This window comes from Onychostruthus taczanowskii, unplaced genomic scaffold, assembly GCF_017590055.1.
Source record: "Onychostruthus taczanowskii isolate IOZ18803 unplaced genomic scaffold, ASM1759005v1 scaffold34, whole genome shotgun sequence".
Taxonomy (NCBI): Eukaryota; Metazoa; Chordata; class Aves; order Passeriformes; family Passeridae; genus Onychostruthus; species Onychostruthus taczanowskii.
The window spans coordinates 6,114,047-6,141,615 of NW_024500794.1; the positions used below are offsets into that span (position 1 = coordinate 6,114,047).

The window sequence follows — 27,569 nt, forward strand, 5'->3', positions numbered from 1 at the left end:
AATATCACCTTTAGTTGCTTTTTATGCACAAGAATGGGACATGTGGAGAAATGGGATACAGCCTTTTTTAGAATATGTCTGTGAGCATCTAAATTCTGGAAGAAAAACTATGCTGCTGAAAGGAAGTAACACCAGATTACTGATAGGAACAATGAGATTACTTCTAAGAAGACTTCTGCTTGAAGAAAAGGATTACTAACTTAAAAAGAAAAAAAGAGTTTTAATAAGCTCCTCATTTTTTTATAATGACCTGATGGTGAGAGAGTGATTTAAGTGAATTGTTGGTTCTACGTAATATAGAAAATACTGGGTGCAAAACTTCCTGCAAGTGGAAAGACAGTTATCATTAAAATACACAATTAAGTGAGAAGACTAGGAAGATGGTAGTGGGGCTTTTCTGTTGTTTTCCTAAGAAAAAACTGTAATATCTCTCTCCCATCCATTGAGCAAATACAAAAGGTTGTCTTAAGTGGGGATTTTTTTAAGGAAATATTGAGGAGGGTAGTTACTGTCACTAAGTATCACATCAGTCTTTAGCTTAGATCCTTGCTTTGTTCTTTGCATTCCCTGCCCTGTTTTCCCCTCACTCCCCAAGCAAGGACAGGTCAGCTTTCCAAAAGAAGGCACTGGTTTTTTTTCCCCGTTTTTTGCCAGCTTGTTGTAAGTCGGTTTGCACTTGCAGGTAAGATTTAAACATTTGTCTGCCACTGACAGATGATTTTGGTATCTGTTCCACTTACATGCTTCTGAAACTTCCTCTTGTTGCAAACATTGATCACAGCAATATTTTTTTTTATGTTTTCAGTGAAGACTCACTTCAAATCTAGGGTGCATGGGGAGCTTCATGATTTGCCTGTATTCTGAACCCTATCTCATGTCTCTTTCAGTTTTAGAGGCTTGTGCATATGACAACATTAGCTGGCACTTGATAGGAATGAGTTCCAAGCCAGAAATCTTCTCCATTCACATCAATGGCCAGTCCATGGAGCAAAAACATCGCCGAGTTTCTGCTGTTAATTTGGTGGGAGGAGCCACAACCACCGTAAACATGACAGTGACTGAGGAAGGAAGGTGGCTCATATCTTCTCTTGTCCAAAAGCACCTGCAAGGCAAGGAAACATCTAGTTATTAGGCACCTGTAAAGCTGTATTTCTCTATGTCCCAAATGGCTTCTGCTGTTTTACAGTGGTACAGTTAATCTGTTTCAGGTGGTTTTGTCATTTCACTAAGAAACTGACCAAGAACCAGACATTCTGTTGGAAGTGCATGGTGAACTGAAAGATGTTCTTACCTGCAGCTTTACTGCAGTCTCCACAGCACAGAGCAACAGTGATTCAATACTCCAGCATCTAAGTCTCTGTGAACTGTTCAGATAAGCATCACTATAAAATTAGTGAGAAGCCACCTGTTTCCTGAGAAACTGAGTACTTTCAGCTAAGGGTACTTCAATGTGATGAAAATGTTTTCTGTTTGCCATTTGAAAGTGGTATCTTTCAGCAATGATCAGACTTCTGTTTTAAAGAATGAGAAAAATATCTCTCTTGTAGGAGCTGGAGATATCTTTTGGGGGATAAAAAACAGCTGAAGTGGTAAGAGTTCCTCAGATGGGAAATCACTCTGGTCCTGTTTCCTCTCAATTAGCTGGAATGCACGGTTACCTCACTGTAAGGGACTGTGGGGACAAAGAGGTGAAGAAGAGTCGTCTCTCCTATAGAGAACGTCTTATGGTCAAAACCTGGGACTATTTCATTGCTGCAGAAGAAGTTACCTGGGATTATGCCCCAAGTATTCCAGACACCCTTGACAGGTAAAATACTAGTTTGTCAGTGTAATAGGGAATGCTAACATGAAATCACAGGATAATTGTGGTTGGAAAGAACCTCTTGGTATCCAACAGCAAGGCTGGATCCAGTTGCACTGGACCTTATGCGGTTGCATTTTTATTATTTCCAAGTACAGGAACCCCTAAGCTTCTCTTGGCATCTTTGCAACTTCACAGTGAAAAAATTTTTCCTTATAGCTAAATGTTCTTCATGTTGCACCTTGTGGCCATTGTGTCTCATCTCTTCACCATGCAGCTTTGAGAAGCATGTGGTTCTGCTTTCTCTATAATGTCAGTTTGATAGTTGAGGTTAAATCTAAGATGCTCCCTTAGCTATGCCTTTGCCTGACTGAAGAAACTGGAATTTTGCTTCTATGCCAAGTGCTCTGGCTCCTTGATCACCATGGTGGCCCTTCACTGGACTCTCACTAGTGTCAGTGACTTTCTTTGCTGAGAAGCCCAAGAGTAGACACCTTCTTTTCCCTCTCACAGGGAGCCCAAAATAACAAGATGACTGAGGAGTTGTCCAAAGTAGCATACAAGCTTATTTTCTAAAATACTTTTCAGCATCAATTCTGCTGAAATAAACAATCTTTAAAAGGAAGAGAAAGGGAGGAAGGGAATATTTCTGGAGATTAAAAGTTTTTAAAAGTTCAGTACAATAAAGTGTTTAGGGAACAGGAGAAAGCTGTTTATAAATGATGTCTGCATAGTACCAATGTAGATGGAGTGCAAGTCATAATACACAAGCCTATTGGACTATTTTGCTCAACTTAAGAGAAATAGAAGGAATTCTGTCACATACATATGTCATAGTATACAGTGCTATCAGTGCACTGTAGGGTTAAATTTGCAATCTGTCAGTTCCCCCGTGCTATTTGTGCCTTTACGAGCCTTTACAAGCTGATATTCATAAGAATCTTTAAGGATTTAAGCAGAACAAACCAAATTCCTTATGCTGTAAGGGTTATAGTTTCATATGCCTCCTTAGAAATACAGTGTTTGCACAACTCATTCTCCTTTGGCATTTGCTTCCCTTATGTGCGCTTGAACTGCACAGAACAAACTTTTATGTCTTTCCTGCCAGTCACACTGCCTTACTTAATAATCTCAGTGCTCTGATTGTTCCTTCTCTGATCAGAACTTCAGAGTTTATTGCTTTTCAGTAACCTTTTTTCAAGTGTGAGTGACAGCAAAAAAAAGTTTGGAACCTCAGTATAACACTAGTTACTGTATAGTGCCTGACTGGGATTAAGATTGTGTTCCTATTTCTCCTGGAGTCTTAAACCTCAGTATAACACTAGTATAGTGTATATATATATATATAGTGCCTGACTGGGATTAAGATTGTGTTCCTATTTCTCCTGGAGTCTTTACTACTGTGAGCAAATTGGGGTTTTTTTCTCCATGCTCAACTAGGCCTTTGAAAAAGGAGAACAGTGCTTTCTGTCTTACCTTGAAAGTGTGCCTGCTGCTTCAGTTTGTTTCATACTTATATGAAATTAAATGAAATTGATTACTTGTTAAATTAAATGTAGACTATGATATTAATTGGTCATATGTAATACCAAAGCCACAAGTAATGATTGAAGATTCTTCTTACCTAATTTAGGTTAAAATTTGGGGTGAAAAGCATTAGGTTAGTTTAGGGTTTGGATTTTTTTTTCAAGCAGTGAGATTTCTACCAGTTACTTGAATACTAATTTTGTGTTTTAACAGATGCTACTCTTCAAGTTTTGTTGATAATTTTTCTTTTACTTTATTTTTAAGACACTATAAATCACAACACTTGGACAACTTCTCCAATCTCATAGGTAAAAGGTATAAAAAGGCTATTTTTACACAATATACTGATGCCACCTTCACTAAACGTCTGGAAAATCCTCGTCCCAAGGAAACTGGAATCTTGGGCCCTATTATCAGAGCTCAAATCAATGATAAAGTCAGAGTAAGTAACACAAATACAGGAACTATTTATACTATAGCATGCTTTTCATTGAGGCACAGATACAAAGGAATTAGTTTGATTTTTGTTGTCTTTCAAATAATATAGCTAATGTTCTAAATATTGGCTCTGTTAAAAGGTGTGATCACAAGTAACAGTGTTTAGCTTGCATTTTTCAGTGTTCCTTCTATAGTTTCCGTGATTGTGCTTTATTTTACTACATAAACATGCTTCAGTCACACTCTGTAAAATATATGTTGACACTGGTCCAAAATGGGAAAAAGCCCTAGACCTGGGTGGACTTCTGAGGGGATTTGTATGTGAGGCTGAACTTCATGAGCCTCTTGTTTCTTATGCTGATATTTTTTTCTGGCTGTTTTATACAAAGGTAATGAGTTTCCATAATCAAATGTTATTTCATGAGGTTATACCATGAAACTACAAAATATTTGCATTACAAGCTTGTGCTGCCACAACATCCACTTGTCTTACTGTTGTCATTTAATGATGCATGACAAAGTTCCATAACCTTTAGCTTCTGTCATTTCCACCATGACTCTGTGGTTCTGAATTTGAGCTTAGCATGTTCCTTTTTTTCTTTTCTCTTTTTCTTTTTTTTTTTTTTTAATCCTGATTTTGTCAAGAATAGGCAGGAAATTTTGCCTTTTCCGTATGTATCCCCTCTGGGAATTAGAATCTGGGACAAGCTTTGGTTTTAATTTTTTTTTTCTCTGATAATGAAGGTTTTTAAGAACTTCAGTCAGTAACTTCATATTTCCAGAGATAGTGTGTGCCTAGTAGCTAGAAGAACAAGTGTTCTTTTTAGACATTCCATAGCCCAGCTGTAAGCAGCTGAACTTCACTCAGTGGGGTCTACAAAGTCCAGCAGAATGGTAACAGCATTTATTCTTTGGGTTTATATATCAACCAATACTTAAGACACCCTTTTGCCTTTGACACTTTCTGGGCTAAAGCCAGGCAAATTCTACTGTAGTGATAACTTCATTGTGTATTCAGACAAGGATTTGTTGAGTCCTAATTGTTTTTTTCATTTACCTATTAATATAGATTGTATTCAAAAATAAGGCCAGTCGACCCTACAGTATTTATTTCCATGGAGTGACACTTGCAAAGAATGCAGAAGGAGCTGATTATCCTCTGGATCCCACAAGTAAAAAATTTGTGAAATATGTTTTTGCATATCACTAACTGTTATGGATGGTTTTGTTGCTTTGAAGGAGGTGCTGTGGCTGGGAATGTGCATGACTGGGAGACCTCAGTTCTGTGCTCTGCCTCTGCTTACCTGTTGTGTTGCCTTATAGAGAAACCAAGGTATTATCTGCAAAGCAGAGACAAATACCCTCTATGTGTTGTATTAGTTTTATGTTCTTGTTTGTGATTTTAGAGAGACAAAAATTCTTGCTGAATTTCAGTTATTTCAAGGTAGCTTTTAACGGCCAAACTACACCAATGTCATTAGAAGGTGCAGCTTGATCCTAAGATCTGTCTCTGAATTTGTGTCATTACTGTTCCTGTTTTTCCTTAGGCAATGGCACCCAGAGTAGAGGAGTTGAACCAGGGAACATGTACACTTATGAATGGAAAATTACTAAAACAGATCAACCCACTGCAAAGGATGCACAATGTATTACAAGGCTGTATCACAGTGCTGTAAATATTGAGAGAGATATAGCCTCTGGACTGATTGGCCCACTTCTGATTTGTAAAAGTGAAGCACTGACGCAAAAGGGTGTGCAGGTAACTTTTTTGGACAGATTTTGCTTGAATAATGCTATTTATTCTACACTGAATTTAGTTTTACTTCCCTTAGATAACTGTTCTGTGGAGAGCAGTTAAACCAATAGGCTCCTGAAGAAACAGTCCTGTAACTGTCCACAGCAGCAAAGGAATTATGTTCTGTGTTTCTTAGCAAGCGCTAAGAAAGGTCAACAAAAGGTCAGCCTGACTTTAAAGTCTATTTCTAGACTTGATAATTAATTTTCCTGCTGTTATTATATTTTCATACTCTGAAGATATTAATATCTGACCTTCTGGTTCCTTTCTGTAACAGAGACAACTCCACAGCATCTGACAATCTCAGGCACAATGAATCTAGAACAACCAAAACAGCATAGGAGTTCTGGGAGAGGGCTTCCCTTTACCAGTTATTGAAATCTTGCTTGGCAAAGACTTAAGCATCACTTGAAAGAAAAAAATGTCAGAAGCTTTGTCAGGTCAAACCAGAAGTCTGGTTCTGTTACAGAGAGCCCAGTCATAAACCACCTGTGTATCACCAGCGCTAGAGGCTTGCTCAGCGTTCCACTGCAGGTTGGTTGCAGTAGTAGGATTGAAGTCTGGAGCCTCTACTCCCTTCCACATAACCTATGGTTAACACTTAGCAGGACTCTGATGAAGCTTATGTTGCTTACATTGTAGGATTGAATTCTTAATATTTGTGTCTGCTGATAAAATGTAACTGCTGTGTTGATTGTCTTTCAGAAAAAGGCAGATGAGGAGCAGCAGGCAGTGTTTGCTGTCTTTGATGAAAATAAGAGCTGGTACCTAGAGGATAACATCAAGGAGTACTGCAGCAACCCAGCCACTGTTAAAAGGGATGATCCCAAGTTCTATAACTCAAACATAATGCATAGTGAGTGGAATACTGAGATGAATAATAGCTGAGCACTCAGTGATTGCTTGTTCTCAGAAGTACATGTGATTGGAGAATACTCCAGAGAGTCAGTGAACTTCTAACTGTGCCAGGTGGCACTGGACAGAAATAGGAAATATCATAAAATTAGAAAGGTTGGAAAAGACCTCCAAGATCAAGTCCAGCCTCTCACCTAATACCAGCATGCCCACTAAAACATATTGCTGAGTGCCGTGTTCACTTGTTTTTTGAACACTCCCAGAGATGATGACTCTGCCACTTCCTTTGGGGGCCTGTTATAATAGTTATACACTCAAGTGAAGAAATTTTTCCTAATATCCAATCTGAACCTCTCCTGGTGCAGCTTGAGGCCATTTCCCCTTGTTTTATTGCTAGCTGCCAGGGGGAAAAGGCCTACCCACACCTTGCCTCTAGTAGCTAGGCTGGATCTGGACCCTGAAGCAAAGACAAGGGTTAACTAAATTTTGATGCAGCACCCTGCTGCCTTAGAGATAATATTTTCAGAGATGGAAATTACCATGGTTTCAGCCCTGTGCCAGTCTCTTTCCAGTGCAAACATGAATCCAGTGCACTGACATCAAAGAACAGGAAGTTTTAAAACAAAAATACTGAAACCACTTTTTCTTTGCTTTCCTTTTAGCAATAAATGGCTATGTGTCTGACAGCAGTGAAATCCTTGGATTTTGCCGAGATACTGTGGTTCAGTGGCACTTTTTCAGTGTTGGCACACATGATGAGATTGTCTCTGTTCGCCTTGCTGGACATTTTTTTCTGTATCAAGGGAAATACGAGGATACATTGAGCCTTTTCCCAATGAGCGGAGAATCAGTCACAGTGGAAATGGACAATGGTGGTAAGTGATGGAACTGTAGTGTTTGACAGCTCTTCTAAGACATTATTTAATCTCCAGTCTGTAAGGGCTTATCGAAATAGGAGAGAAAACTCTTCTGGGAAACACAGTGCTAGAAAACACTGAATCATTCACCAGTGCAAGTGATGTGCATGGAGTCTTGCTGGCTACACCAACTTTGCATAACTGGATGCTGTACTGAGGTTCTTTTAGTTGGTCATCTTGTGATTTTTTTCACTTCACAATTAATACTGGGGTTAGTAATGATAATTTTAAGGCAAGATTCTTCTTAGAAACTGGTATGAGCTCCATTGTATGATTTCCAGGTTTGCCACATTCTTGTTTATTCTGAGCAGTCTAAAATGGGCTGAAACTGCCAAGTTCGGCTGGTCATTACTGGGCAAAATGGCCACACTTGACCTTAGGCTTGAGGTCATTCAGCAGCAGTAAAGTCTGCCTGCCTGAACTGGGTCACTGGTCTGTGGGATGCATCTCAATGTCTAGAATTAACACCATGTCTTGGAAGAGGGGACATCAGAACCCATGTAGTCTACATTTAAGGCATTACTTACAAAAGGACAGATTCTTTGTCATTGAAGTCTGTGCATTTTGAGTGATAATTCTAACATCCTTCAAGGTTTAAGTATCCTTATCGCATTTAAAATATCTTATTTTTAAAAATATATATATTTTATGTATTGCACAGCATCAAGACGTTATAGCTTAAAAATGTTAAAGTGGCCTGTGTTGCTCAAGACTAGAGAATCATTAGAACTCTATTAGACTTTATGGAAACCTCCCCAGTAATAAAGTTGTATTTTTACTTGATTTTGGTATGCAATCTATTCTTTCCATCTAGGGCATATTTTCTTTGATAAATTTGCTGGTAGAAATCAGGAAAGCTGTGCAGGTCACTTGAAGCTGATCAATACAGGAAGAATTGCATGTGACCTTTTTACCTGTTTCTCAGGGTGTTAGTTCTATCTATTCTGTCATTTCTACTAGTTCCAAAAGCAAGGTGTAACAAGCAAAGAACTTGATATGATGTTGTTTAGGGAAACAGATTTTATTTTATTCTCTGAAGATTCTAGTTTCCAATAGAGAACTTACCTTGTGATGAGGTTTTGGAGGAATTATTAAAACCTTTAAATTAATCTGAGATGCCTCAGATTGGCAGCTTAATGGCTTGTGTCAGATTGGAAATTCAAATTGCTTTATTCTTATTTTACTTATTAAAGATCATCCATGATTCATCCAAAAACTTTTAAAATACTGTGTTTGTCAGTTGTTTGCCAGCATTGCCTCAGGATGCATTTGCTCTGCTCAGAATGTTCTATCCAGTAGCAGTGCATGCACCAGGAAGGACAGGATAAAACTGAAACTTTTATCTTGAGAGGTCTCACCCTTAGATCCAGATCTAAACATAGGATCCTTTAATTTGTTTCTTCCTTTTTCATATCCATCTCTTTCATGGGTTATTTTTGGATTCAGGTTCCAGTTACAGTTTAATCTATGGCAAAGAGTTCCATCTCCTAGATGTATTTATATGTGCTCTTATTTGTCTACATTTAATAATTATTTTTCATTGCAGTGAGAGCTCATTAATATCCCAGATAACGATTAGCAGTCTGCTATAGCAGGTGCTGTAGAAGAAGCACCAACTATGTGCCTTGGCCACTTACATGACAAACAATGTCCATTCTCATAACACCTTTATTTCAATTGCAGGTACTTGGCTTTTGGCATCCTGGGGCACCCCAGAAATGAGTTACGGCATGAGGCTGAGATTCAGGGATGCGAAATGTGACTATGAGGAAGATGAAACACTTGATTTTGTGGCTTTAAGTCCCACCAAGACTGAAAGAAAGGCTGTTACTACCTCAGCTGAGGAAGTTGTGCAGGAAAATGAAGAAAACAAGGAGGAATCAGATTACCAAGATTATCTGGCTTCTTTTTACTCCATCCGAGGCTCAAGAAAGGCAGCAGGTGATGAAGAAAAACAGAATCTTACAGCACTGGCCTGGGAGCAGTATGAAGACACTGATGCCACGAGTTCTGAGGTGGCAGCTGGCTCAGGTTGGACAGCTATAAATAGCAGTGGAACAACAAACAACTCTAAGTTCTTAGAAACTCATATCACTCCTCTTCCCCCAGTCAAGGCTGAAACATTCCAGTCAAATCACACATCAGTCACAGCAGAAAAGGATTTATTTTTAGCTTCCACAAGTGATGGAGAAGCTGACTTGGTATTTGATAATAGAAGCCAAAGCAACTATGAAATAGCTCGCAATAACATGTCTGCAGGTGAACACTTGCTGAGCAATGGGGAAGGCCCAGTGAATGTTACAGAAGAGCTTCCAGCTAGTGGAAAGGACAGTAAACCTTTTCCAGAAAAACATCAAGAGCAAAGCACAGGAAGAGGAAATTATACCACTAACAAGAAAAGGAAAAGGCGAAGCTCACTAGCCATTAAGTTTTACTCTCTCCAAAAGATGAATGCCCTTCTAAATCATATCCGAAATAAAAATGTCTCATTTTCTGACAAGACTGATGCACCTCATTCTGTGCATCATACAGAGAACACATCCAATGAAGCCATGATGGGAACTGGCCAACTGCCAAATGAATATGATGATGATCTGGAAGAGGAGGGAAAGAAGATGGAAAATGCCATGCACACAGTTAACTTGACACTGGATTTGGACCTCATAGTAGGAGATGGGTCTAATGCATCCAGCCTTTCTGAACCCAGGATATCCAAAGATAAACCGGCAGATGTTTTTTCTTTAGAATATATGTTAGACAATACAAGCCCTAATTCTAGCCCTGCTGTAGTGAAGAACTTAGTAGAAACATCATTGCCCGGGGCTGGGAAATATTCATCTAAAATGACTAGTGAGGAATGGAATTTGGTGTCTGCAAAGATAATTCCAGGATTAGAGGCAAGCTTAGATAAATCTGCTGGTGGTAAGTTAAATCATCATGGCAGAAATGGTACAGCATCCATAAATAAGGAGGATATGAAGAAGTATCAAAGGTTCTCACATCTAATGGGGGAAAACCAGAAAGGGAGCCACATTCACCTGACTCTGAAGGGAAAGGAGGGAAACAACAATACCTTGACTTTCATCAAGATCCGAAGGAGAAAGAAGGAAGACGCAAAAATTACCTACTTGCTAAGCCCACGGAGTAGAAACCCCAAAAAGCCCAGCAATTCCACGGCAGGGTTTGGCCGTGCGTTGTTTCTGGGTGGGACCAACCACACAGCAGCGCCGTGTCGCGCAGTTGCCACCAAGGCAGGCAGTGAGGTCAGCCAGAGGGTGGATGAGAGCAGAGCCAGGCACGGAGAGTCTCTGGGTGACAGCCTTACCCCGCGGCAGTTCAGGCCATCCATCACAATCGGGCTTCCCCGAGCAGACGGAGACTACGAATATGTGACAGGAGAATCCTACAACGATGAGAGCTCGGGTGGGGAATACGAGTACCATTATGTGAGCTTTGATGACCCCTACATGACAGACCCCAAGGTGAACATCAGCAGGCAGCGTAACCCCGATGACATTGCTGAGCACTACCTGCGCAGCAGAGGCAATAAGAGGAGATACTACATTGCAGCTAAAGAGGTCTGCTGGAACTATGCAGGATATAAGAAAAGGTTTGCCTAAATAGTTTGCTTTCACTTGGCACACCATCCTGAAATCTCCTTGCAGAATGTTGATTCACATGCTGATAAACTCAAAAGCATCTGTAATGTGCCATCTGATTTCTGACATTTCAGTGGCAGAACCATAAGGAATTTCCACAGGAGACTCGCTCCCCTTATAAATGTCAGAGTGAGATTACTATAACTAAGCACAACACAGTTAAGAACTCTTTTTTTCTTTTTAACCCTCTTTTGTAGACTCACTAGTAACAATCTTCAATACATCATTTATAAAACTCACTGTGAGAGGTCAAGAGGGAATCTTGCAGCTTGTTTTGTTGTACTTGAATGTTTTACTTTGCGCTTCAGTTCTTGGTACATGTACACAGGACAGAGACCTCCTTGGGCAAAGTCTTTCCAGGAATTTAATGGACTAACTGATGGAATCTAGAATGGGATGTGCTTATAGGCAGATGAAATCAGTTTCTAGCAGTAGCAGGGAATAGTTCTGGTGTCTCAGTTCTCTGTTGGAAAATGGGATAACAGCACTTTCCAACTTCACAATGCTGCAGTATTAAAAAGTATATGAAAGCTGCAAGGTGTTTAACCACACTGGTGACTGCCTTACATTAAGAGTAAAAACAAAGCTGCTCCTGCTGTTTAGAGAAATCAGAAGGTGACTTCATGACAAATCCTAATGCTGGGGGATTTTCTTACATTTTGACAGGCAAGACTGGCTACTGTGCCACAGCAAAGAATATGTGAGAATATTCTGAGAGAAGCACTGTACTAAAAATTCACTCTCTTAATTGATACAGGTTAGGATCAGTGTTCACCCAAAAAGGCATAGAATTCCTTGTCACTTTTTATCAAAAAGCTGAACCAAAACATGCATAACTTTGGATTTTTATCAAAGCAGCCAAAACAGGAGCAAGAATATTTTCGTTATGCAAAATGAATCTTCAAACATAGATTATTTCTCAAACTGAATTTTCATTTCATTTGATGAAAATAAAAATAAAACTTTTTCAGTATTCCCCGGGTTTACTCCTGCCTCATCTCAGTCCATATAAATTGCACTTGCAAAAATAGCAGAAACAAGACAGTTTCTTTGGGCACTTGCAAAATCAAGGATTTTTTTATACTTAGACCTCTATATAGGTCTCTCCAGAGGTGTTCATTCTCAGCTGGTGTGAGCTGAATAGTTCCAGTGAATTTAAGAGAGCCCATGGCATATCCTCTCTCAGTGTGTTGAAGAGCTAAAACCCAGCCTTTCACCTATGTAATTTACGTTAAATTTCTGGTTTTTGCAGAGTTGATAATAAAGCAAGATTTGTAGGTAATTATAGTAGCATTTCAGCGCTTCTATTTAAGATCTGAACAACAGTTTGAAGATGTAAAAGTTTATTTTACCACACCAGCTCTGTGATGCAAAATGCAGACATTATCAGATGTAAAGATTTGAGAGACAGTACGGTGTAGGTGATAGGCTCACTACACTCAGCCAAGCTCCAATTCAGATTATTAAGGCTAAGAAAAACAGGAAAATAGAGCTCAGATGGGTATTGAGAAACTTGTTGGGGTTTTTCAGGGATAGTTTACCAAATGGTTGAGGGATCTCATATCCAACTGCAGAACTTGAGTTGCTTAAACATTGCAAGCCATGATTTTCAGAATCATCTGACACTCATTTTGTGGATTCACAGAAGGTTGGAAAACACCTTTAAGACCATTGAGTCCAACCTTTAACCCAGAACTGCCAGGTTCACCACTAAACCATGTCCCTCAGAACCACATCCACGTATCTTCTAAACACTTCCAGGGACCAAGACTCAACCACTTCCCTGGGCAACCCTTTTGGTAAAGAAATATGTGCTAATATCCAATCTAAACCTTCCCTGACAGAGTCTGAAGCCATTTGAGTGTTTATTCTTTATAGTCACAGAATTCTAAAATGCTTCTGCTGTATGAGTTGTCAGGTTTCATCAAAGCTATCATTTCTAATTCCCTGCGTGGGATTTTAATTGGGATTTTCCTTTCAGTGCAATGAGGAATGACAAAACCTGTAAAGATGGCAGCAGACGTAAGGTGATTTTCCAGAGCTATACAGACAGTACCTTTTTGACTCTTCAGGATGAAGATGAATATACAGAACATCTTGGCATCCTGGGACCAGTTATTCGGGCTGAAGTGGACGATGTTATCCTGGTAGGTCAATGTTTTGATTGTGTGTGCAGGATAAGATTCTTACAGTGATCTTGGAGTGTGACAGAATGTATCTGAAAATACCACAGTTTTTTTAAAGATGATGGAGGGAAACAGTTTTCAAAGCTAGAAATTGAACTTTGAACTTGTAAGCACTGTGATGTGTTTCTTTGAAACACATCTTTTTTTTCTCTCCTGTCCACAGCAAATTAAATTCTGTTTTTCTTTCTTATGTTTCCCAGCATTAAATACTGGCTCACTGGTCTACTGTAAAATAAGATTTAGGTTTAATGTTAATGAAAAATGAGTTGTCTAAACTTAAAAATTAGTACATATGTGTTCAAGATGAATATATACTTTTTGGGAAAATATATAATTTCCTCTAAAAAGTTTTGCTGTGTAAATGTGCAGGATTTTATTAGAACTGTCAACAAGGATGAAGAGGAACCATATCCCTGGTGACACTGTGGTATATTTGCATTAGGAGGCGCTGCTGTAAAATTTTTCTTCTCTTATTCTTCTTCATCCAGTCTTTCAATACACAGGGATGGACTTAGATAGGGAGAATAGATCTCAGTGCTTTCTGCTTATTTCAGTGGGAGTGCAACAGGAACTTACCAAGCTATGTTTAAATCAGGAGTAACAGAAGAGTAAGATATTGTAACTTGGGAGTGATGTTCTCTAAGAAGAGGTAAATAGGTAATGCTACTATTCTGGTGTTTCTCTGGGAGAAGTGGAAAACACTGATTTCAGCAAGAATGATGCACACAGAGGTCTAGAGTTACTATATTGTAACAACTGCAACAAAGCAGAAGAGGTAGACTCCCCATTTCCCTGCTGGCAGTAACTAAGCAGCTCCAGGTATGAGGGGCAGCAGTAAATGTCCTGGGACCCTCAACTTGGTGGAAGACAGGGAGCTAAACTTGTGATTTTTCAGAAAACTATCTGTATCAGAGGTGGAGACTGCATGGAGGTGCCTGGAGATCAAAAGCTCTCGCTGGTGGCTTTTCCATGTACAATGTAGCCTGTAATCTTTATGCAAATCTTGACCTGGTTTGAGGTCATGGGAATATAGTGTGTGGGGACTTTGGTTTAGGCCTGAGTTTGCTGAACAGAGTCTATTTTGGGTTTTTTAGGTTCATTTTAAAAATCTGGCATCCAGACCATATTCTCTCCATGCCCATGGAGTCCTCTATGAAAAGTCCTCGGAGGGAAGCGTTTATGATGATGAATCTACTGCTTGGTTTAAGGAAGATGAAGTTCAGCCAAATAACAGCTACATATATGTATGGTACGCAAACCGGCAATCGGGCCCTGTGCAGTCAGGAGCAGCTTGTCGGTCCTGGATCTACTACTCTGATTTAAACCTGGTAAGGGAATGGAAATAGAAGTGGTGGTGTTGCTGGGGATGATCACAGAATCATAGAAACACTTGTGTTGGAAGGCATCACCAGAGAGATGATCCAGTCCACCACTGCAACTCAAGCAGGGTCAGCTGGAGTGGTATGTCCAGAGCCAGTGTTCAGCTCTGAATGATGCATGGCTGTAGAAGTGCAAGCTGCAGAACACGTTTTTTGGTAGCTGTCCTTTCTTTTGGGCTCAATGTTCCCACCTGATATTTAATCTCTTGCACTCAGTTAAAGCAGGACATAAAGTATGGAAGAATTTGAACTGGACAACTCTGGTAGACTGAGCAGGGAAGAGTAAAGATGGAAGGGAGCAGTAATTCTGGGACCTGCTTTAGATTTTTAGGGGCTGATGCATTCCTGCAGAATGCTATGGGGTTTTTCTTAAATCTTTTTGGAAATCCACTTTTACCTCTAATATGAGTTTATTACCTTCTAGGAGAAAGACATTCAGTCTGGTTTGATAGGGCCAATACTGATCTGTGAAAAAGGAGTCTTCAGCAAGTCAAACAGCAGCAGGACATATACCCGAGACTTCTTCTTGCTTTTTATGGTCTTTGATGAAGAGAAAAGCTGGTATTTTGACAAACATTCTGGAAGGCCTTGTAATGCGAAGACACAAGAAATGCAGCAATGCCACAAATTCTATGGTACCTATTTATTTCATTTTGCCAAATATGCAGTTTATTGGGGTAGAGGGAAAGACGTCAGATCTCAGCTCACGGTCATTTTCAACATGCATAAATCCCCCACGTTAGTTATGTGAAATTTTTTTTTTGTTATCTATTGTATCTTTTTGTTATCTATGTGTTATCTAGTAGTCATGGGTTTACATGTAAAAATTAGCAGAGATGGGAAATTTGCTATTAAAATAAAGGATGTATTAGACTGACACTTTGAACAGAAAACATCTCTCTTGCATTCACATATATATTCCCCCCATTAAAAGAAAAAAAGAAACAAAGAAGTCTTCTTTGCAATAAGAAGCAAGTACCCTGACAACTTCTTGCAAGAAATTGAAAAATATTTTAATATGACGACCAATCAGGTAGTTCTATTGAGAAATTTGAAGCAGCTGTAGAACAGCCCTTCATATGCCTCTCTGTGGATATAGAGGTATGTCAGTTGTGCCTGTGGAAATGGGAGTTTCAGAAAGAGTTTTGGATAGCTGTCCTTTCTTTTGGGCCTGATATTCCCATCTTACATTTAAATATTTTTGTTCTTCTGGCTGCCATGTGTTGCTACCAAGCTGTGCTCAAATCTTCTGGTGAGGTCCCTGGATTTTCTGAATTTATTTACATAGACCGTGAAGTGTGTTGCACTTTAAATTGGAAAAAACTATGTTTTTCCCAAATGCATTGCTTCATTAAATATGTTGCTAATTTCAATAATTGCTTTCTAGCACTTTGAGACCTGTTTTGTGAGCAGTTTTCCTGACTAACAATCTTATTATTTTCAGCCATTAATGGGATTACCTACAATTTGCAAGGCTTGAGGATGTATGAAGGTGAAACAGTCCGATGGCACTTGCTGAATATGGGTGGCCCAAAAGACATTCATGTTGTTCATTTTCATGGACAGACTTTCATAGAACAAGGAGAGCCAGAGCATCAGCTTGGTACATACACTCTCCTCCCAGGTAAGCATCAGAGCAGAGTAAGTTCTATGGGGTGACCTCTGCAGTTTGTCATTATCATACCAATTTAAAGGTCTTCATATGGTGAGAGTTTGGGGGTTTTAATGTCCAGGTAAGTGATACAGAACAGAAATGAGAGGTGTGAGCCCTCATTTCTCTCTCCAGGGAGAAATAGGCTGTAAGTATTCATTAGACTGCAGGATGAAGTCCTTTGCCCCATCACTGTCAGCAGTGCCAGTGTGCAATAACAGCACTTATGAAGCCTGTATTGCCAGCTACAAGAATTCAAGAAAGAAAAAAGACAACAAGGAGATCAAAATAATAGGACTGGCTTGGAATACTAGGAGTTCTAGTGAACATTAGGGGTAGTTTATTCACTATTTTATTTCATTATTGTTAAGGTAGTGCTTTTAATTGTGAATTCTACATATTTTTGTTTAAATGGGAACCAGAATTAGCTGGAATTTCCTGAGGCATTGTCTGCAGCAACTAGGAATACAAGAAAAGCAATGAGAACATGTCCTGTGCTTTCTAAAAAGTGCATCAAGCAACTGAAACCATACCTACTTCCTGCTCAATCCTTGGCATGCCTGGAGCATGCAGAAAGTGAGGGAGGGCCCATACTTCTAATTTTCCCACTTCTACTTTTGCCTTCTTTATATCTTTTTCATTACAGGAACAACACACTAGCACAGCAGAAGTAAGAATCATAACCAGCACCACAGACTTACCATTATGTAATAAACACTGTTCAGCACTGTAGTAATGTGCAGATATCTGTTGTTATGTACAGGCAGCCAAGGTTTTGTGCTTTGCACCATCAGCAAAGGTTAGGTTTTGATCTGGCTACTTGATTCCAATCTCAGTCTCCAGCTAGAACTAGCTTGCTAAGAAGAAAATCACTGATATGGTGGAAGTTACGGCTCTCATTGCAATGTGTATTTAAATTTTCTGGATTAGGTCATAGGAAGGTCTTTGGTTTAAAATTCAGCCTCACTGACATCAGCCTTGTAACGCAAATGTTTCTGATACATTTCATTTCCTTTCTTCAAGGCTCATTTAGAACAATTGAAATGAAACCACAGAGACCTGGCTGGTGGCTTATAGACACTGAAGTGGGGGAATACCAGCAAGCAGGAATGCAGACATCCTATTTGGTTATAGAGAAAGGTATGAACTACAGTGGGTTTTGGCTGGGAAAGTCAAGTTATGAAGTCTTCTCTACCCTTTCAGGATCACTAGAAATAAATTTGGGAGATTGTTCTGCAAAAAAAAAAAAAAAAAAAAAAAACAACTTAGGAAATTATTCACATTTAAGGACATGGTGGAGTGGTCACTGTAAATTTGTTCTAGAAGAAAAAAAATTTTGCTTCCAGCAATGCTAGCTTTGAATTACTTAGCACACTATCTTTATTCCTTTGGCATGCTAGCTTTGAATTTGAGGTTTCCCTACAGTGACCAGTGGATTAACGTGTTGAGAGAAATTGCAGAGATTAATTTAAACTTGTCTGGGAAGAGAGTGTGTTATAGACTTACTAGATAATAATAATAACAATTATTATAATTAATAGTGTACTAGAATTACACTATTGTCCTGAGTGGTGCTGTCTTAGATTTCACCAGAATATATATTGGAATAGCCTCGTTTTCCTCAACAACAAACTTACTGTGCTCCCTTCAGAGTGCAGGATTCCAATGGGCCTGGCAAGTGGGGTTGTACTCGATTCGCAGATCGATGCTTCACATCACATAGGTGAGTTTATCCTTAAAAAGGTCTGTGCATGCTCCTGAACACCCCCGGCAAAGTGTTGCAGTTCTGTCGTCTTTTGGCTTCTCCGGTGGCTTTCAAGATCAGTTCAGCAGTGAATCAGCTGTCAGGCTCAAGGTCTCACCAGTGCTGCAAGCAGAGACTGAGGGCTCTGTTGGGCAGCCATCATCATTGTATTTTAAGTGTCACAGGTCTGCTGTCAGTGTCACAAGATGTCTCCATCTTGTCAGGGAGAGCTCTGTCTGTGGCCTGCTGGATGATCAGGAATAAATCCAGCATTTTTTGTCCCTTGGAGTCCCTGTTTGAAAATAACACCAAGCGTTCAAAAAGCTTTTGAGATTTGCATGCGGTGTGAGATGTGAAAGGACAAAATATATCTGTTTTGAAAGACTTGGGAACCCTGGCATTCAGAGCAATTACAGAGTCTTTAATTTGTCAAGTTTATCTGTGGTACAGAAGTGGGATCATTACTTAGAGAATTTTCTTAGAATTTTACATGAACAGTGTCAAATCAAGGTGTACAGGTTACACATGTGTGCAGGAATTCCATCCTTTCCCTTGAAATAAAAAATAAGTTACTTATTTTGTAAAACCTAATTTTTTGTGGATTTGATTTTCTTTGTTTCCCCATAGAGTGTTATGAAGGCTTGAAAGCTGGTTTGTAATATATATTCTAAGCCAGTTTTTAACTTGGAAACCTTGTTATGCAAAGGGGAGGTCTCTTCCATGAATGTAGAGCACATTTTGTGTCTGATCCTTCTGGGGGCCAAAACTTGTTTAGCAAACTCAAGACCCTGACTCCAAATTAGCAGACAGTACGTTACATAAAAGTCTATTATTTTTGTCATTTTGCCAACTTTAAAGCTTTGCAGGGTGCAGATGACTTTCATTTGCTGACCATGTCCAAATTATCCTAGATTATGGTTTGAGACCTCTTGCTTGTATTTTTTTTTTTTTTTTTTTTTTAATCCTTTGGGGGGGGGGGGGGAAATTTGTTAGCCAACTAAAATCTAATAACAGCCTCAGTTTGTTTTTTCAATGCCTCTTAAAATTCTTGCTTTATTTGTATTTTCTGTCTAGACTATTGGGAACCTAAGTTAGCCCGATTAAATAATTATGGAACATACAATGCTTGGAGTACTACAGTGGAGGAAGAACTCCCTTGGATCCAGGTAGAGTACAACATAATTGAGTTATGATTTTCCTACAGCTTATTTTAGAAGGTCAAGCTGCTCTTGTCACTGAGAAGACTGTTGAGGAAGACTGAAAAGATGTGGCAAGATTCTTCATGCCATGAACTGTTCTTCTTTCTTGGGGTTACCCAGTCTCTGCTGCTGTTGAGGCTCATTGACTGGACAGTTACCCTCACAATTTAGATTGTAACCAATTTGTAGGTAAATGGAGTCATTCTTTCTACTACTTTATTTTTCCTTTGTCTACCTAATAGTACACATTCGTATGTATATGTTTGTTAAGTGATCATTTAAGGTGTAATATCCTCAAGCCTTGATTCAGATAGTTTTTCCTTTGATTTGTATGCTGGTGTCCCACTTGACAGAGCTCAGTTATCTTCACAGGGAAACTAAGCTTATTATGACTTCAAGCTCTCTATTATTCAGTCACCTCCACTTCTGTGTTTTTCTGCTATCCCAATTACTTTTGCACTACATAGCCAGTTTGCATTCAAATTTGGGGAGAATAGTTGATTTCTTATAAATCTCATTAAATTGGTTGGAAGACAAGAGAGACTCAAGTTCAGCAGGTGGCTGTTGTGTTTGATTTGCCAACATTTGGCATACTGGCAAGTTAGTGGAAGTGAAGTAGGGGGAGAAGGTTGGGAGATCTGGTGTGGAACTGTAAATAACATTGGGAAGAGAAAGAATTTAACAGGGGTCTGTGGTGGTGAGAAGCCAGGGTTGCTGCAGTGAAGCATGCAGAGGTGTGGAGGGTGTCTCCCAAAGAATGAGTTTCACTGCTGACAGGCACATCTTCCAGATTTGTTTTTATGTGCTAAGTGCTTAGATATGGTATCAGCAGGAATGGTGGCTTTTCAGCACTTCAGAATGTCATATGCCTTTCTGCAGCCTACGTATCCAAAATTAGAGGTGGCTTCTAAAAGTGTGAGCCTTGAATTTCTCTGTGCTCCTTGATCTCTCTGTAAAATGGGGCCAGGGGGGAGTTGTGCCTACCACAGACACACAGATATTTTTGAGGTGCCTTTGTGGTGCAGTGCTGAACCCTGTAAAATGGCGTCTGAAATTAAAGGCACACGCAAAAACACAAATTAAATGAGAGAGCATTAATTTGATAGATCTCTGATAGATACTCAGGTATCTATCATTGCTTTAGAGAATGTTAGTGTTGTGCATATTAAAGTGCCGAAGAATTATACAGGTTTTGCTGTGCATTATTGACTTTATAAACACTCTTTGCTGTTCGTAGGTGGACTTTCAGAGACAAGTTTTGCTCACTGGGATACAAACACAGGGAGCCAAGCAGTTTTTAAAGTCCTTGTACATCCAGAAGTATTTTCTTGTTTACAGCAAAGACAAACGGACATGGAGCACCTTCAAAGGAGACAGCTCGCCAACAGGAAAGGTCTGTCTGTGCCATGGGGATTGCAACAACCTAGGGAGCATCACTGAGTGATACAGTGAGTCTTAGTTAATGTTAGAGAAAGAGTGGAAAAAATTATGGCCTTTGGAGCCTTAATAGTACAGCTGGAAGTTCCAAAGGGGATTTACCAAACTAATGAAATTCAGATTAGAAGACAAATTGTAAGGTGAGGACCTACCTCTACTGGGATTTGATTGGCCTTGTGACCTTGACTGTGTGGAGTCTGGCTTTCTCACAGGTATCTCTCCCTACTATTATTTCCTAAGGCCATGGCAGCTTTTTTGAAGGAAGCAGGAAGCTGAACTAAAAATCAGGCCTTTACCTCATTTGGGATTAGATTCTGCTTCTCATCCCTTCCTTTGATCTGTCCCAGCAGCTGAATGTTGAACTGTCTGATTTGCCTGTGTGGTGAGTGTGGTTGTATTCTGGAAAAGGTTCATCTTATGCCCAGCTGCTCTGGCCCTATCAGCCTATTACAGCTCCCTTCAATTTACACCAAGATTTCTGTGGTACAACTCCCAGATTGAAAGCCTGCTGTCTTTTACCTCTCCTTTTGCCTCTTTGCTCATGTATTTTTATAGACTTACATTAAAAAAAAAAGGTTGCTTATTTAAACTGAGGCCTTCAGACACTTCAAATATGCTAAGATGGGACCATGAGATATTACAAGTGGCCCTGCAGCACAGGGTGTGCTATCACTGTGGATGGGGCTGAGGGCATAAAAAAGACTACATTTGTAAAAGAGCAGGCTTTCAGCATCCAAACTAGTGTTTGCATTAAATTAAGTATGTGTGGGGTTTTAATTTTTTTTTCTTTTAAACAGATTTTTGAAGGTAATTCCAATGCCTATGAAGTAAAAGAGAACAGCATTGATCCCCCTATTATTGCTAGGTACATCAGACTCTACCCCACTGAGGTCTACAACAGGCCTACTCTTCGCATGGAGCTTCTGGGCTGTGAAGTAGATGGTAAGAATTGGTCAGCTGCTTCCATTCTGACAAACTGTGGGTCTTCTCCATTCCAGCATTGTTGCTTTAGCTGTGGCCACTTGGCTGTACTGGAGATGACACAGTGCTCCTCTCAACAGGTTGCTCTTTGCCACTTGGAATGGAAAGTGGAGAGATCAAGAATACCCAGATAACAGCCTCATCTACTAAGACATCCTGGTTTAACACATGGGATGCTTCACTGGCTCGTCTCAATCAGAATGGAAAGATGAATGCCTGGCGAGCCAAGGTAACAAGAGAACAACAGGGAAGGCAGCAGGGACAGCTGGTTAATAAATTGGTGCTGCCTGTGTGGTCATGGTGCTTCCTGCATGCTCTGTCCAGTGCTGAGCGTGATAGGGTCACTTCACAGCTCTGCTTTGGGAAGAGCACCACTCAGCTCTTCAGCAGAAAATTTGCTGAGCTTCTGGCAACAGCAGTGAAATACTTTGAGAGATGGATGGTCTCCTCTGGGCCACAGTCTGCAGGACTTCCCTGTGGGAATAGCCTGTTTAATTTCAGGAGATGTGTGCAATTTGAATATTTGCCTCAATGGGTTAAAGAAACCCGTTCTGGGTTGGCTTATAGGCAGTGCAGCTTAGTGGATGTGGGGGTGGGTGACCTTCAGCAAGGCATGTGAGCTTCTGTGTCTTTGAAATGGAGCTGCATTTCTTCACAAAGCACCTTGAGATTTGATGGAAGCTGCTCTTTTGTGTAAGCATTTGGTATTAGTGTTAAGTATTAGGTTTTAACACTGGAGGTAAATCTGTTATATTTCATTATATATTAGAAATGAAAACGTAAATCTTAAGACTCCAAATACACTACCTGCAGTGATGGAGTTAATTATGTAGGTCACTAAGAATGCTTATGACTTGCCTCAGCTTTATTCTTCTGGACTTCTTTGATACAGTTTTGATGCATTTTGATACAGTTTTAACTACCTGTTAACATGCTTTTCACTTAAGCAAATACAGATATTTACATGTTTGCTAATACACAAACTTTCATATCAATTGTAGTTTAACAACAACCAACAGTGGCTGCAAATTGATCTCCTCACAGTTAAGAAGATCACTGCTATTGCTACGCAGGGGGTCACATCCATGTCAGCTGAAAACTTTGTGAAAACCTATGTTCTTCTGTACAGCAATGAAGGCTCCGAGTGGAAATCCTACACAGAGGGTTCAAGCTCAATGCCAAAGGTATCACTGTCAGCCCAGGAAATTGAAATGTTTTGTTGTTTTGAATTGAATTGAATTGAATTGTTTGGTTTTAGGTGCTGGACGCAGTCAGGGCTCAAAGGCAGAATGCCCAGCCAAATTGATATTCTCACTGGACTGTAAAGTGCTAGGGAGCTGAGGTTACTACAGATAATGTCACAGTACCCATCTGATTTTAGTAATCATGATTAATCATAATAAAAGGGATGAATGCTGTATCTGCAGAGAATGCAGCCAAATTGTGATAAAAGGAGCTGCCACTGTTTGTAAAGGAGAACGTTTAGTTTGAATGCACAAGGACATTTAATTTGAGTGAATAATGGATTCCCCAGGGCCTCTTTTAGGTTTTTTTATTTCTGCCCTGATTTTTTAAGTGAAATTAATTATAGTGAGCAGTATTGCTATAGCAGAGCTGTGGAATTTCAGGTACCCACAGAGCAGACACAGTATTTTGTATTTTTTCCTGTATTACCACACCAACCTAACCCACAAGGGCTATTATCAGTGGTGAAATAAGGGGAGTTTGAGGGTTTGGTCCATTAAAAATTAGAATGGCAAATTTTCTGATGGAAACAGAGGCTGTTAATCCATTCAGACTCAGGTATTGCTGGCCTGAACTACTTTTAACCCAGCACGTTAGGAAGAGACTTGTTGTGGTCTTGTTTAAAACCAGAAATGAGTCAGTCCATCTACCCTGGGTGTGACTAAGGCAACAGCTTGGAACTGTTGTAAAGAGAAAATGCAGGTTTTTTTTTCAAATGCCACCTTTTAACTAATTGTGTTTGTGTATTTGCAGGTTTTCTTGGGTAATACAAACAGCAATGGGCACATCAAGAACTTTTTTAACCCACCCATCCTGTCCAGGTTCATCCGCATTGTTCCAAAAACATGGTACCGTGGGATTGCTCTTCGGGTAGAACTCTATGGCTGTGATTTTGGTGGGGCTCTGGCTGTGACAAGGACTGATGAGTCTGGGAGCTCTTAACCTGCCAGCAGTCATCGTGCAGAACAACTTGTTTGTTGAGAAGCCCTTAAAGCAGTCACACTTAGTAGTTTGGATGTGTGCTTTGTCAAATGAACATAATGTTTTCCAGCAGGATTGAGAGGTTCCTCTGGAAGGTGTTTCATTCCTACAAATATACACTTTAGAAAACAGCTTCTTTTCTCTGGAAGAAATAGTAGTCCCTTCTGATTAGTGTTATCACTTCTTCATTATAACCAGTACTCTGTCTTATTTTTACTTAATTTTAAGTCCTAAATCCCTAGGAATGGAGACTCTGGCCTTAATCCTGAGCCCTGCCTTATCTCCATTTTGTAATGCTTTTGCAGCAGATGAGGAATAGAAAGCTATAGCAGGTAGATGGTCTCCATACATAAGGCTGAGAGGGAAAACCAGTGCTGATCTGGAGCTGTGGTGCTGTGTTCCAGCAGTGCCTTGGTGAGAAATGATTGTAGGGGTGGCCTCTCCTCCACATGTCTTTCACCACACTGTGGCAAAGGCAGGACATGTCTCAGCATTCAGGTATGTGCAACCCTTTCTCAGAGAATGTGTGCTGGCATTGTTGGTTTGGTTCTTGCATACCCAGCACAAATGAATGGTGTGGATTTCACAGAATTCATCTTCAGTGCCCTGGAAAGGGAAAAGGGGATCAGCAGTGCCTTTCCATCCCAGAAATGAGAAGGCAAATGATTTAACCTGGCAGGTCGTGGAACAGCAATGGGAGTACCAAAACAAGAATGCAGAACTCCTGATGCTTAGTCCCATGTACACTTGTAGGCTGTTGGTTCAGGGAGCTCCCTTGATGAGGAAAGCTTTGAGAACTGCAGCTGTTCAGTGACAGTACAGCCTGGTGGTGGCAGAGGAGGATTAGATGAAACTGGGTAACAGAAACAGATGCATCTTCTCTTACAATTTAACAGTGTTTTCACTAATGGAAATACTCTTGTGCATTGATTTTACATGGATTTTTCCCAGGATTACTACATCTGAAAATAGATACACAGTCCATGAACTCATTATTCCAGCAGAATTTTAGCTAAGCTTTCAGTAGTGTTCTGGACTTCTATCCTGTAAATTGTTTATTTGCAGCACTTCACTTATAACACTAGGTACCATTCAGCAGGCTGGATTTTTAAAGTAGTTTGTATTTGAACCTTGAATGGTGTTAGCCAGTTTTATTTCAGTAGTTTTTCATTTCTTTCTCTTACAGAACTTGCATTTTAAAGAGAAGGTATAGAACATGAGTGAAAAAAGTGTAAAAACTAAACAAATATTTTCTTCTTCTTTTTTTTTTTTTTTTTTTTTTTTTTTTTTTTTTTACTATGTCACAAACTGTTGTAATTCTGCACTGGAAAATAAAGCTGATTTTGTAGCATGAAAGGCATCAACATTTTCTTTTGTATATTTGCCTCTACAGTAGTAGCTCTGGTAATAGTGAAAGTTTGCAACAGGAAAGTAAAATTTTCAGTGCCAATTAGAGTTATTTTCAAATGGTGAAGAAGTATGAGTAATTGTTTCATCTTTAAAGGTTGATTTCTTAGTATTTTGTAATTTTGTTTCATTTATTTTTGTTTGACACCACCATGAAATTGCAACACAAGCCATCTTCACTAAAAAAAAAAAACAACAACAAAGAAAAAGTAAACTTTGGATTGAGGTTTTACCTTGGAAAACAGACAATAAATGCTTGCTGAGTTCAGCAGAACCAAGTTTTTATGTGATAATTGTGAAATTATTTTTTTAGAAGGCAGTGATCTTTAATGTTCTAAATAAGTAATTTGTTCTTTATATGTACATACACACACACGTATAATTCTGTGTAAAGTTATAAAACTGCAGACTGATTGCAGGAGCATGACTCAGTCCATCTGCATCAATTTTACGAGTTGAAGGTTCTGCCTCTGCTTAGTAATGAACAGTACTTTGGTTAGCTGAGGTCAGCTGTCCTGCTCCTGTTTTCTCCCCAGGCCCTTGTTCGTGCCCAGCCTACTCACTGGCAGGGCAGAGGGGTAAAAAGCAAAGGCCTTGACACTGTGCAAACACTGTTCAGTGCCACCTAAAACACCCCTGGCTTGTTTACACTGCCCTAGTCAAAGCCACAGCACCCTACAGGCAACTGTGATGGGAATTAACCCCATTCCAGTGGTGTTCCAGCCTGCCCAGTAGAGCAGGGATGTCTGGGCCCTGTGCCACCTCAGACACGAGGACATTGCTGATAAGAAATGTTCCCTTGCACAGCAGAGTAAGATGATAAGTGCCACAATAAATAGCAAAAGTCCAAACCAGTCACTAACGTGCCAGACTCTTACAGTAAGACAAAAAGTATGAACCCCTGCCCATAACAGCTATAAATTCCTAGCACGCTCTGATCAGGGGTGTTATCTCAAAATCCTCTTGTCTCACACTGGACACCAAAAAGGACTGCAGTAGGTTGGCCCCAGCTGCCAGCTACGTCCTCACTCAAGTCACTTGATGGCTTTCCTCTGGCAGGCAGGGGGGAGAGGATTGGAAGAGTGAAAGAGAGGAAACTTGCAGGTTGACATAAAGGCAATTTGATGAGAAAGTCAAAGCTGCACGTGCAAGTAAAGCACAATAAGGAATTCATTTGCCCCTTGTCATCAACAGGCACGTGTTCAGCTGCTTCCAGGCAAGCAGGGCCTCAGCACACCTGACAGTCGCTTGGGAAGACAAAGACCATAACTCTGAACATTCTCCCTTCTCCTTTCCTCCTGCCTTTCCTGCTGAGCACAGTGTCACACAGTCTGGCATATTACATCCCCTGTCTCAGCTGTGTCCTCTCCCAGCCTCTTGTGCAGCCCCAGCCTCCTCACCAGTGGGGCAGGGTGGGGAAAAGAAAAGGCCTTGGTGCTGAGCAAACACTGCCAGTACAGCTAAAACAACGTGTGTTACCAGTGCTCGTTTAGTAAAAAAACCAAAGCACAGCACTGTACAGGCTGCTGTGAAGAAAATTGTCCTAGCTGGACCACATACACAAAGTATTTTAATTTTATTAAGCAGCCATCTTAGATTGAATTTGCCAAGGCTTTTGAAAATCTGTAGTTGAAACAGTCAGTCCTGCACAGCCTTTTATACACTGTGGAATTAAATTCTGCGTATACTGAGATTATTTGCAAAGTACACAAGGAGAGCAAGAATTCCTGCAGTTTTCTCAGAGACTAAAGATGCATGTGACAGCATGAAGGTTAACAAACATAAAACCTTTTGGACTGAGGGAGAAATGTGGTGACCAAAGTTCAGAGTAATACAGTCTTCACAAATCTGGACGAATGCCTTCACACTGGCCTTTTGATCCAAAGGTCCAAAGTCACCTGTCAACTGCTTTTATCCTCAAACAGCATCACAGTGGAGTTGCTGCCCTCTAATGCTCATTCCAGCTTCCAAGAGGCTGCAGGGTGTCCAAAGCTGACCATCTGCAAGTGACAATACCACATGGGTGGCTGTGCTTGAAGCCTTCTGCTTTACTAGGTGCAACCAAGCGTTTCCATTTTCTTTCCAGAGGCAGCGGCTGTACTCCTTGGCACAGACACTGAAACTGGTTGTGTCTGCACTTGGACTGGAAAGGAGTTGGAACTATGTGTGAAGACAGTTGAGCAGCTCTGAAATAGATACTGAGAGCAGCACCACAGTAGTTTCTTCAGAGCCTGATGCAGTAGTCCAGTATCCAGACAGGTTTGTACAGGGTGCCCTGTACAGTCTAAAGATGCAGGCAGTCTCATGTGGATGGGTACAGACACCTCTGCCTTTTAGAGGAGATGTCACCTCCATTTTTGCCAGTTT

At 40.1% G+C, this 27,569-nt stretch overlaps 1 protein-coding gene across 1 annotated transcript in view; it reads left to right on the forward strand.

Moving 5' to 3' along the window:
• Window positions 1–25,294, forward strand: part of F5 (coagulation factor V) — a 34,905-nt gene extending 9,611 nt beyond the window's left edge. Inside the window, exons 7-26 of the mRNA XM_041411031.1 lie at window positions 888–1,109; window positions 1,642–1,807; window positions 3,593–3,770; window positions 4,836–4,938; window positions 5,314–5,525; window positions 6,267–6,417; window positions 7,079–7,291; window positions 9,017–10,943; window positions 12,974–13,139; window positions 14,273–14,506; window positions 14,982–15,192; window positions 16,002–16,181; window positions 17,232–17,348; window positions 17,860–17,931; window positions 19,027–19,118; window positions 20,389–20,544; window positions 21,386–21,530; window positions 21,650–21,798; window positions 22,571–22,753; window positions 23,568–25,294. Of these exons, the coding sequence (XP_041266965.1) occupies window positions 888–1,109; window positions 1,642–1,807; window positions 3,593–3,770; window positions 4,836–4,938; window positions 5,314–5,525; window positions 6,267–6,417; window positions 7,079–7,291; window positions 9,017–10,943; window positions 12,974–13,139; window positions 14,273–14,506; window positions 14,982–15,192; window positions 16,002–16,181; window positions 17,232–17,348; window positions 17,860–17,931; window positions 19,027–19,118; window positions 20,389–20,544; window positions 21,386–21,530; window positions 21,650–21,798; window positions 22,571–22,753; window positions 23,568–23,756 (5,066 nt within the window). The 3' untranslated portion in view covers window positions 23,757–25,294. The remainder of the gene's footprint in view (window positions 1–887; window positions 1,110–1,641; window positions 1,808–3,592; window positions 3,771–4,835; window positions 4,939–5,313; window positions 5,526–6,266; window positions 6,418–7,078; window positions 7,292–9,016; window positions 10,944–12,973; window positions 13,140–14,272; window positions 14,507–14,981; window positions 15,193–16,001; window positions 16,182–17,231; window positions 17,349–17,859; window positions 17,932–19,026; window positions 19,119–20,388; window positions 20,545–21,385; window positions 21,531–21,649; window positions 21,799–22,570; window positions 22,754–23,567) is intronic.
• The last annotated feature ends 2,275 nt before the right edge of the window (window positions 25,295–27,569 follow it).